The 21,247-nt window shown below is 38.3% G+C and overlaps 1 protein-coding gene across 8 annotated transcripts in view; it reads right to left on the bottom strand.

Moving 5' to 3' along the window:
• Window positions 1-21,247, bottom strand: part of UNC13C (unc-13 homolog C) — a 591,291-nt gene that overhangs the window by 167,143 nt on the left and 402,901 nt on the right. For all 8 annotated transcript variants that reach the window (XM_032417734.1, XM_032417733.1, XM_032417735.1 and 5 more), the window contains one exon: window positions 20,389-20,474. In XM_032417734.1, the coding sequence (XP_032273625.1) occupies window positions 20,389-20,474 (86 nt within the window). The remainder of the gene's footprint in view (window positions 1-20,388; window positions 20,475-21,247) is intronic.

Here is a 21,247-nt window from a genome sequence, read left to right as displayed (position 1 = left end):
GTACTGTGTGTGTGTGTGTGTGTGTGCTGTGTTATTGCAAAAATGTAGTTTTTACTTTGGATTGTGACCCAAACACTTACAAACAGTGCTAAAAAACAAACAGAAAAAAATTAGTAAACATGTGAATAAATAACAGGCTAAATGATTCAGATACAGTAATTGTTGGAGGGGAAATGGGGTGGTTTGTAGAAGTGTAGTGAGAGATGGGATGGTCAGGACAGGTAATGAGAAGAGATTATATGGGAAATGAGATCTGTAGGATGGGAAAGAGCCTGCCATATAGAGAGTAGAGAAGAGCTTTACAGATGGAAGAACAAGCATGAATGTCCCGGTGTGGGAACAAATTTGGCCCAGTTGAAGTACAAGCATAAGAACAGTGTGGCTAGAGATAAGTGAGAGGAATGTGAATAAATGAAGTTGAAGGGGTGGGTAGACTACATAGTGCATTAGAAGCCATGGGAAAAAAAAAAAAAAAGAAAAATGGATTTTGGTCTATTGAAAGGGGCAGATTTTGGAAGCCTTGATCTAATTTAAGTTTGTGCAGGTCAGTCTGGAAGCTATGAGCATAATGAAAGAGTACAAATCATTTAGGGAGCTATTATGGCTATCAAAGCAAAAGGGATCTGTGTGGCTACAGCTAGTTGGAGGTGGTAGAGATGGAGAAAAGGGTACAGAGGTAGATAGGTTTTCGAGGTAGAACAGCTACCATTTATGGATTTGTGTGCATTCTGTGTCTGGAGATGGTGGGAGACTAAGAGAAATAAAGGAATCCAAGATAATGTCCAAACACTACCCAGTGGTGGTATCTTCTGCTGAAATGGGAAAGGCCAGGATAGGAAAAGGATTTGGGTAGGAAGGTTTTAGTTCTAGACATTTATTTTTAACATGTATGTTCAAGATGTCTCATAGACACACTTCTTATTCATAGCATTGGTTATATTTTCTAATTATATGTTTATTTGGGTAATTATTTGCTTACTGTAAGAAATTCCTTGAGGCAGTGGTCAGGACTCTTGCTTGTCTTGTGTACTGTATCAAGCCTTACATGCCTGGCACAAAGGAAGCATTCAGGGTATATCTACTGCATAAATGACATATGTTTTTAGTATTAATGAATCCCTGAATGAATACCAGTGATCGAGTTTCTTTTGGTGATCATTTTTTTTCCCAAAGAAATTAAGTTTTAACAAAATTTCTACTCACATAATAGTGAAACAAGAACAATGAGATATCTATCCAGAACCATGACGCTAGGGTCACTCAGTTGATCACATGCTTCTACAGCCTTCTAGAGTAGTGGTTCTCAAACTTTACCACATATTGGTTTCATTTTGAGGTCTTGTTAAAGCTGGGATTGCTGAACCCTATTCTTAAGACTTTCTGATTTAGTAGGTCTAGGGTGGGGCCTGAGAGTTTGCATTTCTAACAACTTCCTGGTGATGGTAGTGATGCTGATCCAAGGAAAACCAGTGGCTCTAGCAAAGCAAAGATTCATACGTTGCTGGAAGAAGTCTACAAATGGGCTGTGAGGTACTCATCTACATTTTCCTGGAAGGAAGTATGCATATTTTTGTGGTATATGCTACGTGCATTTTTTGGTAATAGAGCCTGCCTATTTCATCAGATTCTCAAAGGCCTTCAAAATTTAATTAACATTAAGAGTAGTGGTATTCAGGGACACCTGGGTGGCTCAGTTGGTTAAGCATCTGCTTTCGGCTCAGGCCATGATCCCAGAGCTCTGGGATCAAGTCCCATGTCAGGCTCCTTGCTCAGAGAGGAGCCTGCTTCTTCCTCTGCCTGCTCTACCTGCTGCACCCCCTGCTTGTGCTCTTTCTCTGACAAATAAATAAATAAAAATCTTAAGGAAAAAAAAAGAGTAGTGGTATTCAATCATGGATATATATTAAAACTTCCTGGAGTCTTGGCTCTTCCATTCAACTGAGGTGTGACTTTGGGCAAAATACTTAACGTCTCTGTGCCTCAATTTCTTCATCTATAAAATGAGGACAATAGAACGATGGGAAAAGATGGCAGAGGAGTAGGGGACCCTATTCCAACTGGTCCCCAGAATTGAGCTGGATATCTACAAGACCACTCTGAACACCCACGAAATCAGCCTGAGATGTAAGAAGATAGATCTGTATCTCTACAAACAGAATATCGCAGGTGGTTGGTTTCAAGGTACAAAGTGGGGAGCCGTGATTCTGTGGGCAGATATCAGAGGATAAACGGCAGCGGGAGGGAGCCTGGCCGGGGGATCCTACACCGCCGGTGAGCGACAGACTACCGCGCTGGGGACAGGGCACAGACTCGCAGACCGGTAGTGGCGGGGAAAGGACTTTAGGGCAGCCCCCCGGACGGAAACCTGGAGTGGTGGGGCTGCATGTGCGAACTGGGGGCAGCTGGTGGTTTTAGAAGCACAAAGGGCAGGGATGTGCCTCAACTTGGAGGCGAGGACTGGGAGCACTGCTGAGGGGCACACAACCCAGGACGCTGCAGTTTATAGCAGCACAGACAGAAACGGAGATAGTGTGGCCTGGAGAGCTCACTGAAGAATAGATGGTGATTTCTCTGCTCTCCAAATGGTCTCTTCTGCTCCGATTCATGGAAAAGACGCAAAAAGCCACCAGGGAAAGCCACCAGAGAACAAAAGCCCCCAAAAAACCAGTTTTCACTGAGCCCATCCCCCGCCACAGGGGGCAGGGCAACTCTGCCCAAACAGGGTTGCCTGAGTAACAGCAGGGCAGGTCCCTTCCCCAGAAGATAGGCTGGGAGAACAAGAGGCCGGCAACCCTAAAGTCCCTAGAAAACAGGTGCATCTTTCTTGGGTTGTGGTCAATAATTTGGACTCCATCAACAGAATGACTAGGAGGAGGAATCCCCAAAATAGGAACGACTCAGAGATTATGACTTATGCCACAGATTTACAAATGGATTCAGATATAACCAAGATGTTGGGGATGGAACTCAGACCTAGCAAATTATGAAGACAATAGCTAGAATGGATAAATCAATTAATGGAAACACAGAGTCTCTAAGGGCAGAAATGAAAGCTGAATTGGCAGAAGTTAAAAATGCTATCAGTGAGATCCAATCCAATCTAGATAATCTAACAGCTAGGGTAAGCGAGGCAGAAGAAGGAATTAGTGACCTGGAAGACCATTTAATAAATAAAAAGGGAAAAGAGGAGGCCAGGAAAAACAACTCAGAATCCATGAAAATAGAATCAGAGAAATAAGTGACACCACGAAACGTTCCAATGTCAGAATTATTGGAATCCCTGAGGGGGTGGAGACAGAGAGAGGACTAGAAGGTATACTTGAGCAAATCGTAGCTGAGAACTTCCTTAATCTGGGGAATGAAACATTCGTGTCCTAGAGGCAGAGAGGACCCTTCCCAAGATCAAGGAAAACAGGCCAATGCCCCAGCATGTAAGAGTAAAACTCACAAATCTTAGAACCAAGGAAAGCATCTTAAGGGCAGTTAGGGGGAAGAGATCCCTTACGTACAGAGGGAGGAACGTCAGAATAACATCAGACCTATCCACAGAGACCTGGCAAGCCAGAAAGGCCTGGCAAGACATATTCAGGGTACTAAACAAGAAGAACATGCAGCCAAGAATACTTTATCTGGCAAGGCTGTCATTTAGAAAAGACGGACAGATGCAGAGCTTCCAAGACCAGCAGAAACTGAAAGAATATGTGACCACTAAGCCGGCCCTGCAAGAAATGTTAAGGGGGGGGTTCTATAAAAGGAGAAAGACCCCAAGAGTGATATAGAAAAGAAATTTACAGGGACAATCTATAAAAACAAGGTCTTCACAGGCAACATGAAGACAATAAATTCGTATCTTTCAATAATCACTCTCAACATGAATGGCCTAAATGCTCCCATAAAATGGCACAGGGTTGCAGACTGGATAAGAAGACAGGACCCATCCATATGCTGTCTACAAGAGACTCATTTTGAACCTAAAGATACATCCAGACTGAAAGTGAAGGGATGGAGATCCATCATCCATGCCAGCGGGCCTCAAAAGAAAGCCGGGGTAGCAATTCTTACATCAGACAAATTAGATTTTAAACTAAAGACTATAGGTAGAGACAGAGAAGGACGCTGTATCATTCTTAAAGGGTCTATCCAACAAGAAGATCTAACAATTGTAAATATCTATGCCCCCAACACGGGAGCAGCCATCCACATAAGCCAACTGTTAACCAAAATAAAGAGTCATATTGATAACAATACGTTAATTGTAGGAGACCTCAATACTCCACTATCAGCAACAGACAGATCATCTAAGCAGAAAATCAACAAAGAAACAAGAGCTTTGAATGACACACTGGACCAGATGGACCTCATAGATATATACAGAACATTCCACCCTAAAACAACAGAATACTCATTCTTCTCGAGCACACATGGAACTTTCTCCAGAATAGACCACATACTGGGTCAAAAATCAGGTCTCAACCAATACCAAAAGATTGAGATTATTCCCTGAATATTCTCAGATCATAACGCTTTAAAACTGGAACTCAATCACAAGAAAAAATTTGGTAGAAATTCAAACACTTGGAAGCTAAAGACCACTCTGCTCAAGAATGTTTGGGTCAACCAGGAAATCAAAGAAGAACTTAAACAATTCATGGACACCAATGAGAACGAAAACACACTGGTCCAAAACCTATGGGATACTGCAAAGGTGGTCCTAAGGGGGAAATACATAGCCATCCAAGCCTCACTCAAAAAAATAGAAAAATCCTGAATTCACCAACTAACTTACACCTTAAAGAACTAGAGAAAAAGCAACAAATCATGTCTAAGACACACATTAGAAGAGAAATAATTAAGATTAGAGCAGAGATCAATGAATTAGAAACCAGAAACACAGTAGATCAGATCAACGAAACTAGAAGCTGGTTCTTTGAAAGAATTAATAAGATCGATAAACCACTGGCCAGACTTATCCAAAAGAAAAAAGAAAGGACCCAAATTAATAAAATTATGAATGAAAGGGGAGAGATCATGACTAACACCAAGGAAATAGAAACAATTATTAGAAATTATTATCAACAACTATATGCCAATAAACTGAGCAATCTAGATGAAATGTACGCCTTCCTGGAAACCTATAAGCTGCCAAGACTGAAAGAGGGAGAAACTGACATCCTGAAAAGGCCAATAACGAGTAACGAGATTGAAGCAGTGATCAAAAACTCCCGAAAAATAAGAGTCCAGGGCCTGATGGATTCCCTGGAGAATTCTACCAAACATTCAAAGAAATAATACCTATTCTACTGAAGCTGTTTCAAAAAATAGATACAGAAGGAAAGCTTCCAAACTCATTCTATGAGCCAACATTACCTTAATCCCCAAAACAGGCAAAGACCCCATCAAAAAGGAGAATTTCAGACTGATATCCCTGATGAATATGGATTCCAAAATCCTCAACAAAATCCTAGCTAATAGGATCCAATAATACATTAAAAGGATCATCCACCACGACCAAGTGGGATTTATCCCCGGGATGCAAGGGTGGTTTGACATTCGCAAATCAATCAATGTGATAGAACACACTAATAAGAGGAGAGAGAAGAACCACGTGGTCCTCTCAACTGATGCAGAAAAAGCATTTGACAGAATACAGTATCCTTTCCTGATTAAAACTCTTCAGAGTATAGGGATAGAGGGAACATTCCTCAAGTTCACAAAATCCATCTATGAAAAACCCATAGCGAATATCATCCTCAAGCTGAGAGCCTTTCCCTTAAGATCAGGAACACATCAAGGATGCCCATTCTTGCCACTATTGTTCAACATAGTATTAGAAGTCCTGGCAACAGCAATCAAACAACAAAAAGAAATAAAAGGTATTCAGATTGGCAAAGAAGAAGTCAAACTCTCTCTCTTCGCAGATGACATGATACTTTATGTGGAAAACCCAAAAGACTGCACCCCCAAATTATTAGAACTCATACAGCAATTCAATAATGTGGAGGGATAAAAAATCAATGCACAGAAATCAGTTGCTTTCTTATACACTAACAATGCAACTGTAGAAAGAGAATTTAGAGAAACGATTCCATTTACTATAGCACCAGAAACCATAAGATACCTCGGAATAAACCTAACCAAAGCGGTAAAGGATCTATATTGTAGGAACTACAGAACGCTCATGAAAGAAACTGAAGAAGATACAAAAAGATACAAAAACATTCCATGCTCATGGATCGGAAGAATAAACATTGTTAAAATGTCTATGCTACCCAGAGCAATTTATACCTTCAGTGCCATCCCAATCAAAATTCCAATGACATTTTTCAAAGTGCTGGACCAAACAATCCTAAAATTTGTATGGAATCAGAAAAAGACCCTGAACTGCCAAGGAAATGTTGAAAAAGAAAAACAAAGCTGGGGGCATCACGTTGCCCAATTTCAAGCTATATTACAAAGCTGTGATCACCAAGACAGCATGGTACTGGCACAAAAACAGACATACAGACCAATGGAACATAACAGAGAGCCCAGATATGGACCCTCAACTCTATGGTCAAATAATCTTCGACAAAGCAGGAAAGAATGTCCAATGGAAAAAAGACAGTCTCTTCAACAAATGGTGCTGGGAAAATTGGACAGCCACATGCAGAAGAATGAAACTCGACCATTCTCTAACACCATTTACAAAGATAAATTCAAAATGGATGAAAGACCTCAATGTGAGACAGGAATCCATCAAAATCCTAGAGGAGAACATAGGCAGTAACCTCTCTGACATCGCCCACAGCAACTTCTTTCAAGATACACTTCCAAAAGCTAGTGAAACAAAAGAAAAATGAACTTTTGGGACTTCATCAAGATAAAAAGCTTCTGCACAACAAAGGAAACAGTCAACAAAACAGAGGCAACCCACAGAATGGGAGAAGATATTTGCAAATGACACTACAGATAAAGGGTTGGTATCCAAGATCTATAAAGAACTTCTCAAATTCAACACCCAAAAAACAAATAATCAAGTCAAAAAATGGGCAGAAGATATGAACAGACACTTCTCCGAAGAAGACATACAAATGGCTAACAGACACATGAAAAAATGTTCATCATCATTAGCCATCAGGGAAATTCAAATCAAAACCACATTGAGATACCACCTTACATCAGTTAGAGTGGTGAAAACTGACAAGGCAAGAAACAACAAATGTTGGAGAGGTTGTGGAGAAAGGGGAACCCTCCTACACTCTTGGTGGGAATGCAAGCTGGTACAGCCACTTTGGGAAACAGTGTAGAGGTGCCTCAAAAAATTAAAAATAGAGCTACCCTATGACCCGGCAATTGCACTCCTGGGTATTTACCGCAAAGACACCTATGTAGTGTAAAGAAGGGCCATATGCACCCCAATGTTCATAGCAGCAATGTCCGCAATAGCCAAACTGTGGAAAGAGCCGAGATGCCCCTCAACAGATGAATGGATAAAGAAGATGTGGTCCATATATACAATGGAATATTACTCAGCCATCAGAAAGGATGAATACCCAACTTTTACATCAACATGGATGGGACTGGAGGAGAGTATGCTAAGTGAAATAAGTCAAGCAGAGAAAGTCAGTTATCACGTGGTTTCACTTATTTGTGGAACATAAGGAATAGCATGGAGGACATTAGGAGAAGGAAGGGAAAAATGAAGGGGGGAGGAGATCGGAGGGAGAGATGAACCATGAGAGACTATGGACCTTAAGAAAAATTCTGAGGGTTTTGGGGGTGGGTGGGTTAACCCAGTGATGGGTATTAAGGAGGGCATGTACTGCATGGTGCACTGGGTGTTATATGAAAACAATGAATCGTGGATCACTACATCAAAAACCAATGATGTATTGTATGGTGACTAACATAATAAAATAAAATTTTTAAAAAATGGGGACAATAATAGTACCTACCACATAGGCTTTTTTTGAAGTTCAAGTAAATTAATATTTGCCTATCATTTAGAGATGTACCTATTAAGTGCTAAATGGGTGGTTGCTAAATAAGATTAAAAGCTTGGAATTGTTTTTAAAAAGTAGTTCTAACAAGTGGTTCTAATGTACAGCTAGAGTTGAAAACCACTGCTGTGCAATGAAGAGAAAGCAGGAGATAAACAAATGTCTCTCTTCAGAGTGTGGGGTTGATTTCCTCTCTGTGAACCTGACTCCCCTTCCCAAAGGAGTTAGCTAGGAAACTAGAGAGGGCTAACAAGAGCCCTAGCATCTTGGAAATGAATTTATCTTCATAAAATTTCAAGAGTTGGTTCATGCTGTCCTCCTTTCTTGTGGTAGTGAAAAGGGCTGAGGGAAAGGAGAAGGAAGAATATTGGTTTTATCCATGTTGACTCTGTTTTGTTTAAAATACAACAAATAAAAATGTGTCCTAATAGAAGACCATATTAATATAAAGAAGTGATCAGAGAAGCACACTCTAATTGTGTTTGCCAGGCTTCAAGAGGATACCAGTAATCCCTGCTTCTTAGAGTTTATGTCCTTGTCCACTCTCTCCCTCACTGAATAAGCTGAATTATGTGACCAGTAAGATGTTGTGCAAGTAACGAAGCCTAACTTCACAGTCTCGATCAGAAAAGACACTGCAGTTTCTAACCCTTCTCTTACAGTGCTCACTCTGGGCAAAGCTGGTTGCCACCCGCGAGGGCAGTCAAGCAGTTTGTGAAGAGGTCAACACTGAGAATAACTGAGGCCTCCCACCAAGAGCCTACAAGGACTTGGTAGCCATGTGAGTGAGCCCCTGGGGAAACATTCTTCAGCCTAGCAAGCCTTCAACAACTGCAGCCCCAGCCAGCATCCTAACCATGACCTCATAGGAAACCCAACCCAGAACCTCCTCTCCCACAGAAACCATGAGAGATACTCTGTATTTATTTTTGGTTTAATACACAAAGTTTTTGGACAATTTGTTACACAGCAATAGATAACTCATGTACTAATCCTAAACTTACATTTTTTTAGATAAATGCCTGAGAGTTTCCCTTTTGTTATTTTGGTGCTACTGCAGGTGATCTGATCGTTTTATTCTTTATGCCCACTTAAGACATAAAGAAATGATTAGCTAGTGGAGTGAGCATGTCCTATGAGGGAGAGAAAGAGAACCCAGTCTCTTGCCTTATATTTTCCTGAGGACTTACATTCAGACAGACAAAAAAAAAAAAAAAAAAAAATCACAAGACTCTTGACCTGTATCAATCTTAACAGTTAGAGGCCAGCTATGCTCATGAAAACAGAGATCCTGAACTGAATCAACAAAAAATTTAAATTCAATGCTATAGTATAAGAAAAATGTGACAAAGCTCAGAGTTTCTTAGGAGCTCAGATGACCAGGTTGCCTATCTGAACCCTTGGATTATTGGTGCGCATGACTGTTCTTTATTTCAATACCAAATAAATAACAGGATTATGTGAAATACTACTAGAATTTTCTTGTTAGAGCCTGGATCTGGGTAATGAGAAAGGGTTTTATTGCTATTTACATATGGTTATGTAACAATTTAAATACCTGAACTGGTGATGCTCCATCTCTTCATTCTAAAAACCAGTCAGTGGGCTCTGGGGGACTCATTTCCATTTACCTGGGATTTTGCTAAACTTAAAAGACAGGCTTAAAAACCACTGAACTTAATTTCAGAACACACATGGGGTATGTCCGACAAATGGATCTGCTTGTGTGGCTAGTGAGGTCACATCCACAGTCTAAGTTAGTGTAGACCTGTTTTTGCTATGTGATTACTTTTTGAGTTGGAGATTTGTGAACCCAGAGATAGTGGTGGACCATTTAATTAGGTTTTACTCTAATACACTCATTTCTATCAAAGGAACACAGTATATTACTCAGGTCAATATATTTTAATTATTTTTTACCAAAATAGATTATAAGGCAAGTTAGTAGACGGTTAAAGGTTAAGATGAATAATAGCATTACAAACACTCCTAAATGCCTCTTTTTCTTTGTTATTTTGAAGCTAAGTATTTTAGTCAGCATGTTCTAGATTAATTACACACACACTTTACACTCTTGGTCTTCTCCAGAAATACAAAACATGTAGTTTCAACTTAATTGTTGGGGGGGGGGGTACTACCAGAGAGGAGGAAACTGAAATGCATTTACTGTAACTGTGAAAGGGGCTCCTTGCTTCCCAGTTTAGGTCATTTGAACTAACACTGATAGGCAAGAATCCCCTAAATGTCTGAGAAATACTACATTTAGAAGGTGAAAAGCAAAGGGTTTATAAGCTTCATTTTCAGTTTCCATTTTATGGCCATTCCCAGCTCACCTTGTAAGCAGGATTTATTTACCATCCCCACCCCTCCCAATTTTTAATTTTAATGTGTTTCCTTCCTTATTTTGATTTCAGATCTTTTGGAAGGGTTATCTAAGATATCCCAAACACCTTAGTAAATTCAATCTGCTGGAAAGCCCTAAGTGTACCCCGAGTGTATCAATATCTTCAAGAAGATGATAAAGAAGGGGGGAGGGACAGGTAGGAGTAGGAAGGAAAGAGCAGAGGGAGAAGAACAAGCACAGGAAGGTGGGGCTGAAATACATTTGTCTACCTTGGTCTTGCCCTGGTTTTCAACAGTTACTCGCACTGATCTCTATTTCCCCATTAAATGCCATGGGAGATTTAATGGAATGTTTTTAGACTTTAGATTATATAGCTTGACAGTTGATTTTTATTAACCAGCCTGTGAAAATCTGTTTGATGGCTAAAATTTGACTCTATCTCAGAGTTTTACCATGTTTTGTGTGCTGTGCTTGCTAATGTAAAACAGATCATTATATATTAGATTATTGTCTATGTTATTTGGTTAACAATTGAATCTCAAAGGCGTATCTGATTAAGGGCATCCTGATGAACTGAAGCTTTACTCTGCTATTTTCCAAATACCAATATGAACAATTAAACTGATGAGGAATATACTTTAATATAGAATGTTCCTGAAACCATACAGAAAGTTTTAGCAAAGTGCAATCCCTGGTTCTAATCAAGACGAAAATCATTCTGAATTATGTAGTTAACCTACACACACATGCATATATACAGTTTTTGTCTGTCTGAGATTTTCATTCAATGATTATTTATTAAGCACCTATAGCTGCTAGGCTTATGTTAAAGACTGAACATGGTCAATATGGTCCTTTGCCCCAGAGTTCATAATGTCATATAATCGAGAATGCCATTAGTAAGATCATGCATTCTACTTAAAAACCATGAAAAGGTTTACTCTGTTAAACATACACTGAAGCACACTGAACAGTTAAATATGTAAAATACTGTTAGGCAAAGTTTTACCGAAATCACCAGTTAAAGTCACACTGGTAAGATCAATAAAACATAAATAAATGGTAAAGCTAGTCATCCACCTTCTATAACATTTGGCTTTGCAGCATTATGGTATAAAAAAGCATTAACTGTTTCAAAATGCATTGAGTTTTGTTCTATTCAAAGTAATAAATAGTTTAAAAAAGATGTAAATATTAGAGGAAATTTATTTGCTCTCATTGGAATATGATTCCAAGGCAAAAAAAAAAAAAAAAAAAGAAAAATGGCTTGACATGAATGCAATATGTGTTTCTACTTTTCTTTTGAATAGATTAAACAAAATAAGCAAGTTTTTCATTCATTTATAACAGAGGTTCATTTTCCTTTATATTACTGAATACTCCATGGAATTTTCTTGACATAAGAGTTATAGGCCTTCTTGGCTGAGTTATCAGTATCTTCCTTGTCATTTTTCTCCTATTGAGTTTCAGGCTAATGGACTTGACTTGGACTTTCTCCTTTCATTTCCTTGAGAATTATTTTTTAATTCTCTTCTCCTTTTAATTATTATTTTTTCTTCTATTCTTCTTTCTCTTATAAATTAAAAAAATGATAGTCTTAAACTGTAGCATGCATCAGAATAACCTAGAGGTCTTGTTTAAAAAACAGACTGCTAGGCTCCATATTTTGAGAACCACTGGCCCAGTGAATCCAGAAAACTTAAATACCAATAAATACACTTTCCTCTTGCCTTTATTTTGGGGGTGTGGGGGCAAATATAACACATAATATATTTTGTTCTTGCCTTTATTTGGGGGGATTGAGGGGCAAATATAACACAAGATCTCTCAAATAAACTGTCCCATTTAAACTGATGTATTAATCCAGAAATCCTATCTCAGTTTTTGGGTGACTCATGTGAACTGCCACTGAAAATTTAAATGAATAGAGCTGTCTCTTTGCAGTAATGAGCACCAAGAATTAGTGATCATTTGTTGTAGTTTTGTTTTCATTTGTTGTCCATTAATCTAGATTTGGAATTCCATGTGAAGATAGGTTAATACAAATTAGTAACATGTCACAAAAATGAAGGTGGTCCTGGTAAACAGGGTATGACTGGAAGGAATATATTACAATTTATCAAGGAAGTATAGCTTGAACATCATTGTAAACATACCATCTTCTCTTACCACACACACACACACACACACACACACAGAGTTTCTGCGGGTAAATGAAAGTATTTAGGGTTTTTTTTTTTTTTTTTCCACATCTATGATTATTAAACACTTCCTAGAACTGCTGCAACCACAATGTATGGTGAAAATAATTGTTGGGAAATGTTCTCCTTTGTTTGAGTAGATTGCATCAGGCTTGGGTGATTATATGGAATTATGGCTGGAAATGAGCATTTGGGAATGAAACATATAGCTATGCTTTTGCCTGTTTGTAAACATAGGTGTATATTCATTTGTGCATTCATTAGTTCAGAGCATTTCTATTAAATGACAGAGAATGGGGAGAGTAGGGAGATTTGAACAAAGAAGAATAAGAGCTCAGGGTACAGTGAGTCATGTATTTGTGAAGTGTAACACAAGAACAAATGTTATAATAGGAAGTATTATAGAATAGGGAGGAAGTCCTTATTTCTCTCTGAGAATCTCAGGGAAGACTTAATGTAAGAAGTAACTTTTGAATTGAACTCTGAAGAATACATGAGTCTTTGCTAGGGATGGCAAGTAGGGAAAAGTGTGGGCAGGAGTGGATGTGCATTATGCACATTGTCTTGAAGTGGAAACTTATAAGAGAATTTCAGAGAAATGTCAAATATTTGGATGCAGCTAGGGCATATAGTCTATGTGTGGGGGAGGCATTAAACACTAGGGCTAAAATCAGGTACAGAGAGTAAGGTACCAGTCCAGGCTAGGCTATGGAATTTGGACTTTATCCAATGGTCAGGGAGGCATCTACAAAGGAAGAACCCTATCAATGAAAGTGGAAGCAGGAAAGATGTGTGTCTAAACAAGGACAATGGTAAGAAGCATAGAAAAGAAAATTATGGAGGAGAATTTAGATATAGAGCTTATACTATATATTTGGTAATTAGATGCTGAGGAAAGAAAGAAGTCAACCATGACTTCCCAATTTTTAACTTAGGCACCTGGAATGATTATTATGCTATTTTATAATATCAGGAACATGGAAGTGTCCTCAAGTCATGTTTAACTGTCTCTGTGGCATTCTGGTAGTCATTGCCAAAGTGCCTAAATCTTAACAAATAGCTTTTAGAATAGGAAAATGACTTATAAGTCATATGAAATACAGGATAGAATTTTTATTTTCAGTTACAAGATATTAACCATTAAAAGCTAATATTTTCACAAATACACACTGTGCTATTTCTTTGAATAACTGAAAAATTGTCTGTTTCTGGACAAGAGTAATATTGATAATTCTCAAGAGGCTGAAGGAAAGCCACCTGCCATCTCTCCTTGTTAAGGAACACCAAGATTCCTGTTACTCATGGGAGTTTCTGTACCTCTGAGGAATGTTGAAAAATGGAAAAAAACAAACAAAAAAAACCACCAAATAGGTTGACTATTATTGCTGTAAGAAAGGGAGGCCAGAGAGATCCTTTACAAAGTGCTTTCAATCTCTGCTCCTCCATCCAGTCTTTGAAGTGTACATAGGTATAGCTTTAATCTCTTGTCATTCAAATAACGTTAAGGAAGATTGAAAGTAGAAAATAGGAGAAAAAAGAAATACGTTGTTTCTAGGGAGATTTTATTCACTGTAGAAATTAGTAAGAAACCATTCTTGTCTACTAAAAAATGAGGACCGACATAAATTGACAACCAGTGATTTGTGAGGGTAGACTTGAAAATCAGCAGAAAATTGCTGACAAGTAGACCAGAAAGATGACAAGTATGAAATAATAGTTTGAGGTAGACCAAGTAGGAGGTAGACCAGAAAGATGTTATATAGGAGAATACTTTAAGTGAGGCTAAAGAAATTCATGGGGCAACAAGTCAGTTCTGGTATAGTCAAGGCAGTCAACAAGACCATTAAAGATGTAACCATGCCTTTGTGTTCTCATTGTCTTTGTGGCTACAATGTCAAGGACAATGTTCTTAAATGTCAGGGTGGCCTGACACCCATATTTGGGCAAAGGGCAATAGAAAGAGATTGTACTTCTCTGAGAGAAGGCCTTCACAATAAATATAAAGAGAGTAAAGAACTCTCAGAAGGTGTTCAATATGAAAATATTTGAATTTATAAAAGAAGATAGTGCAGGGAAAGTGTGAAAAAAAACTAATGGTACTAGTTGTGCTTACTAGGATGACGATACGCTGAAAAACTACAAAAGCAATCTGAGAATCTTCCACTATTGATGAGGTCCAACATGGTTACTAAGTAGCAGACAACAAAGATCAGTAATAAAAAGGCAGAACGTCCAGAACTATCACGTTATGTTAACAGCACTGAAGCCTTGCTATCCTCAGTGTGTGGTACACCCACCAGTTGGCTGGCATCAGCTCAGATTTTGTTAGAAATTAAGAGAATCCCACCTCCCCCAAAGATCAACTCAATCAAAATCTGTGTTTTAACAAGATTCCCAAGAGACCACTGGGAAACTAAAGTTTGAGGAGCACTGATATGGGAGACTTTACTAATGCCAGGTGAAAGACGACTGGGTGTTCCATATTATAAATAATTTTATCTTGGCCTAAGTAATTAAAGTAAAACAGTAATTTTTAACCAATTTATTTTCAGTGACTTTGTTTTTCTATTCAAAGATTCATCTGAGAGTGTGACAAATGCCTTAGACACCTCTTTCCCATCCCACCCCTTCCTAAATGTGGATGCAATTTCAGGATATGACTTGAAAACCAGCCACAAATCCCAATTTAAGAATCAGTGTTTAAAAGAATCCCAAACACTCTTTTTACAGAACTATTAATTAGAAACCACCTGAATCCTTGTGGACCCCATCTACCATCTGGCTGCTATCTTGGGGCCTAGCAGAGTTTGCTCTTAATAAAGACTTTGAAGACAAAGACATATGTTATACAATCAGTGCCCTGAACAGGACTGTCCTGATTTAACAATTGGCAGGCAACCAAATTCTGTGGATATCAAGATGACAAACACAATGTCTGCAGTCAATTGGAATTACCAATTAAACATTTCAGTAACTTATAGGCATCTGGATATTTTAGTGGTATTATAAATCATTTCCAACTTCTTGTTTACTAAATTGTAATCCTCAAGGTTGTCATAATGGCTAGTATTTGTTGAGTATGTATTATGTGCTAGGGAACCATTCCCCCTCACCCCATCTCTGTCTTATTATTTCTCCTTACAATAATTTATAGGGTAGGTATTTTTATCCCTTGTTTACAAATGTGGAAAGTAAGGCTTGCTGACTTTAATAAATTATACAAAATCAGAGCTAAGAAGTTAATGGAAAGTAGCAGAGCCTGAACTCAGACCTAGGTCTAAATTATTGCAAAACCTACATTTGTACCTGCCAGGGTAAAGACTACAACAGTTTTTAAAATATTTAGAAAAAATTCCATAAAACCAATTTTGTTTAACAATTTCCCCCCCTTCCTGTGCTTCCTTTTGCACAGAAAGTACATCTTTTTTTTTAATTGGTAAAATAATTTGTCCTGGTTTTATTCAATAAGTTATCACCACAGTGATCAAATGAATTACTGTCTATCACACTTGCAAGGTGGTCAAATGTTAAAAAACAAGTTGGCTTACACAGATTGAGTAAAACTGGGGAAAAGTTGTTTCATTTTAAATTAGATTATTTCTTTTACAGAGTTGATGAGTTCATGAAGTAAAGCAAAAAGCTGCCAACAGCTACAAGTCTCGAAGTTCTAGCTGGCTCCTCTCTGTCGACCTGACTTTATCACAGGTTGCTCACAAGTTGGACTCAGCTGCTTTAGTCACAAGATGAACTATGGAGCCCAAATTATGTAACAACACAGAGTCTTTCTAGGTCAACGGTCCAAAGCACTACTCCATAGTCAATTAATTTTAACAACATTCTAGAAGGCAAATAGGGAGAGTCAGAACATTACTATCAATGTGAACAAGAGCCTGCCAGATGAATGTTTTTAGGTATATGCCCTCTACTCTGTGATGTACTCTTAGTCCTCATTTTCTCTAGTAATTATTATTTATGCCACATTTTAAAAAAGGGTGCAGTACATTTCTTGAAACCACCTATTAGATTGAAATAGTGAAAAGGAAGAAGGGAGAGAAAGTGAACAGATTCACATGCATTTGTGAACACTCTCCTAAGGGTTTAAACCTTGAATGACCCCTGAAGAAGATTGCTTTGAGACTTTGACAGATCTTTCCCTGCTTATATAAAAATAATCATAGTCCCGTCCCATTAGCATAGTGCTTTCCAGTTTGCAAAGTGCATTTAACATGTCATGCGATCCTCACACCAAGCTGGGGACTCTCTATGGCCTTCTTTTTTTTATTTAAATTCGATGAGCCAAGGTATAGTATGGTTTTTAATATAATGTTCAATGATTCATCAGTTCAGTTATGGCCTTCTTTTTTATAGAAAAGAAAATCAGGGTTTGAAGAAGCATTAATTGCCCAAGGTTCCACAGCCCATGTGTGATAAAGCTTTCTGAAGTTGGGTTTCCCAGACTCAGATCTCTTGCTGCCTCCTGACTTGCAATAACCACGAATGTCTAGTTTGAACAGGGTAAGTATTCTGTCCTTGTCTCCAAGATTCTTTGCACAGGATTGTCCCATTTGCAATTCACTTCAAGTAAACAAACACATGTGAGTTTCTATTATGGTTCAATAAATACAAAGATGGAAAAAACAATCTTTGCACTCAAAAGTCTTCTCTTCTGGTGGAAGAAGAAGATGCATGAATCATAAACTGCAATCCAAGTTACTCCCTCAATATATTTCTCATGCCTTCTTGAAAATGTGTGTGAATGTGCAAACGTAATAACTACTGAATCGTACGCTTTAAGTTGGTTGAATTGTATGGTATGTGAAATACCTCTCACTAAAACTATTTTAAAAAGTCAAATAAAAAATTCTTTTGAAAAAGGAGAGTCTTATCTCAAAAAAAGCTCAGATAACTGCAAAATTATTTACTCTTGATCTTAGACCTGATTTTTGATGATACAATCTCAGCATTTTGGGATACCCTTCTTACACAAAATTATTACTCTATAATCAGTAAACATCTAAGCAAAGTTACAGACACTTGTAGCATTCCTATCTTCATTGCTGTTTCCAACAAATATTAAATTTTTGAGATTAAATTCCTTAACAGAAATAGTGTGCTTAGTTCTCTAAAATAACTACTTATTTTTAAAAGTAAATGTAGCATAAAACATCCAATAGTTACACAAATGTTACTACATAAGCAAAGAGAGGACTGACCTAAACAAAATGTGTACCGGCAGACAGCGCTGCCTTGGGATGGTTCTAAATAATCAGATTCTTCCAAAACATGGGCGGGAGCCTCCCTGCCCGTGGCCCAACCCTCTGATCTAATGTGAACCTTTCACATTACAGGTGACAATGACGACGCACAAAGGTGCTGACCTCTTGGAATGTTCCAAGAAGATCACAAGCGGAAGTCTCCTCCTCTGCTCACCACTCCACTGAGTTGGGATTACCCAGGAAAGTCTTCATTTATTCAACAAGTAGTTACTAAGTAGCTTCTATTTTGTAGGCATCATTCTAGGCAAAAACCTTAACATTGTGGTGAGGAAGACAGACTGTTAAGAAGCAATCAAATGCACAGGCATAAACACACAAATAAAAGATAGCAATTAGGTGCTACACAGCCAATTAAAATAAGGTTATTCCTGGCAGTGACTTTGGATCCTGAGAGGATGACATTAAACTGAGCCCCATGTGGCTGCCTATGAAGACTGGTGGGAAGAGAAGTCAAGGGAATAGAGCAGCACTGGAACAGCTCAAAGAACTCAGAATGTGCTGAGGAAAAGAAATGAATCCACAAAAATGCTACGTCTGACTTGAGTAACTGGATGAATGGTCATGCCAATATTGCAATATGTGCAGGAGGAAGAAGGAGGTTTTGATAGGGGAGATCAGGAATTCTTTGTTGATCTTATAAAGTTCAAGATGCCTGAGAGACATTTGAGGCGGGTGGGGGAAGATAAGGGGTAGGACTAAGGGGGCACATGCTAGCTGAAGAAAATTATTGGTCTAATGTATTGGTGCTTCTCATCTGACTTAAGGAGACTCCTATATTTCAGAGAGACAACGTAGCAGAGTGGTATGAAAGGATGTGGTGGGTGGGAGGCCCAGGTTGAGGTAGAGAGAACAGGGCTGGCTGATACAATGGAGAACAAATATCTCATTGCAAAATGAGGAGTTTGCACCTCCCAACAGTCTGGTTTAATGTTTAAAGACAGAAAACCTCTGTATTTGTGGGTGGGAGACCCAGGCTTTACCAGAAAACCAGATATTAAAATCTACTGTGTGCCTCTTTCAAATAATGAAAATGTCTGTATGTTCCCTCCGTGTCCCCCAGCATCATGTTTACATTTTAGCAATGCCAGAAAACAAAACAAACAAACAAAAAACCCAGTGATACAATGAGCATGAACTCTGAACCAGTCCTACCCTATTAATCTAATTTTCATGTTACGGTCAAAATGCTTTTTCTAAGTTGCAAATCTGAACAGGACATGTACCTCTGAAATCCCTATACTGTCTCTTGTCAAACTCCTCACCATGGCCCACCAGCTCCTGCCTGCTGGTCCCTGCCAATGTCTCCAGCCTCTCTTCTTGCTACCTCTTGCTCATAGGACCTGCTGAGTGTGCTTTTCTCCAATGTACATTGTGCTCACCCTCATTGCCAATGTTCTGTCCTCTGCCAGGACAAGACAGAGACGCTTCTTGCTCATCTCTCCCCAGAACTAACTCCTACTTATCCCTCAGGTCTTTGTCAGATAACACTTCCTCAGAGGAAGTTCCTCTAGAAAGTCTGCCTTATTCCCTTTCCCAAATCTGATTTAGATGCTTTTCCTCCAGACATTCTATCATCATTAACCTTAATCACCTCATGTGGCTACCCTCCATAATTTTGTTGAGGACAGGGACCATGGTTGTCATGTTCACTGCTCTATCCCCCACACTGAGTATAATGATAGACATTTAGCATCTACGGGCTCAAAATATATTGTTGAATGCAAAGAAAATTTTCTTCTAGACTGTAAGTTACTAGAGGACAGGAAACCTACACTGGTTTCTGGTTTTTTAACTCTAAGCACTGTGTGACGGCTCAAAGGATATTGATAGAATTTTTAACTTAGAGGTTTGGTTTGGTTTTTCTTTTTAAGATTTATTTATTTATTTATTTATTTATTTATTATTTATTTATTAATTATGATATATATATAGAGAGAAATATAGGGAGAGGAACAGAGAGGCAGGGGGAGGGAGGGGAAAAGAATCCCAAGCAGACCCATGCTGAGTGCAGAGTTTACCTCACTAGATTAGGGGCTGGATCTTATGGCCCTGAGATCATGACCCCGGCCAAAACCAAGAGTCAGAAGGTTAACCTATTGAGCCACCCAGGTGTCCCTAGAGTTCTATTTTAAAGAGCTCTATTTCCCTTGTAAGATTTGGACTTATTGAGAACAGTGTTTCTGGCAAAGAGCCCTGCCACTGTCTTTTTGAAAACTTTGGTCAGATTTTAACTTTTATAGCCATGGATACAATTTTCAAGTCTGTCTAGACAAATTCTACCTACTCATGCCTTCAATATGGTCTGCTTTGGTAAGTGAACTGCCATAAGGTATCCCTGCATCTGAGCATTAGCCTATGAGTGAAATACTTATTATGATCCTGCAGCTTAGATGACTTGATTAAAAATGTATGTTTTTGAGGACTTTTCAAAGACTTGGAAACCTTTATTTTCCTACAATGTGGAAATAAGTTTTAGAACTAATCACAACAACACTTTAATGTATCAATTTTTACACTTAAAGTCAAGAACACAAAATCACAATTTGCCTAAAACATGTGTTCTAAGAAGTATAAATATTTGTAATTACCTTCTAGTGCATATTTCATATCTTGAGCAAAAAGGGTCCACATAATTTCAGCACTTATTTTTCCCATGTTCAGTTCTTGAGGAAACCTAAAACCAAACACATATTTGAGTACATCAAAAAGAGAAATCTGTCTAAAAAATGAAATACCACACTTGACATATATGCCACAGTAATTGTTATATAGTTCATAAATACTTTTATTTATGAGATTTTCCTTTATAAGCTTTCACAGGTAGAGGCAAAGCTACATACCAGAGTGTGGAAATAAACACAATTATTTGGTGCTGGGAAAACAGACTCTGTAACATTAGTACAAAGCAGTGGTGCCTCGAGTTCCTGATGGATGTCTCACGCTATGTGTTTGTTTGTTCTAAAGAGCCCTTTTAGTTTTATCACTCTATTTTCATATAGCTCAATTTTGAAGATAGGGCATATGACTCCGAGTACCAGACACCACGTAATACCCAAAACAACACCTTACATTCATCTGTTAGCCATTTTCCTTAAAGCATGCTTGAGTGCTTCCATTCTTTATTTGCTTAAAATAAATTATTTCAGAAAGACTCCTCACTTCTCTGGTAAAATGGACCACTGGTGACCCATTCATCAAGACTTCAGAATTCCCAAGCACGTCTGTGTTTTAGATCAAATAAACTTTAGGATTAAGATTCCTATTGCTACATTCTATTCATATGTGTTTTCAATCTTACGATAAGGCTCCTAGTAATAATATAAGCCCAATGAATACGATGACTAAGTCTTTTCATTATATTGAAAACACCACATGTCAATATGTTAAGACTGAAAGTATTTTCTGTTCTAACAAATATTTTATACATACATACAAAAAATAATATAT

Source organism: Phoca vitulina, unplaced genomic scaffold (assembly GCF_004348235.1).
Source record: "Phoca vitulina isolate PV1807 unplaced genomic scaffold, GSC_HSeal_1.0 scaffold20, whole genome shotgun sequence".
NCBI lineage: Eukaryota > Metazoa > Chordata > Mammalia > Carnivora > Phocidae > Phoca > Phoca vitulina.
Note: the sequence above shows the minus strand (reverse complement) of the source record. Positions and strands in the feature narration are given on the sequence as shown.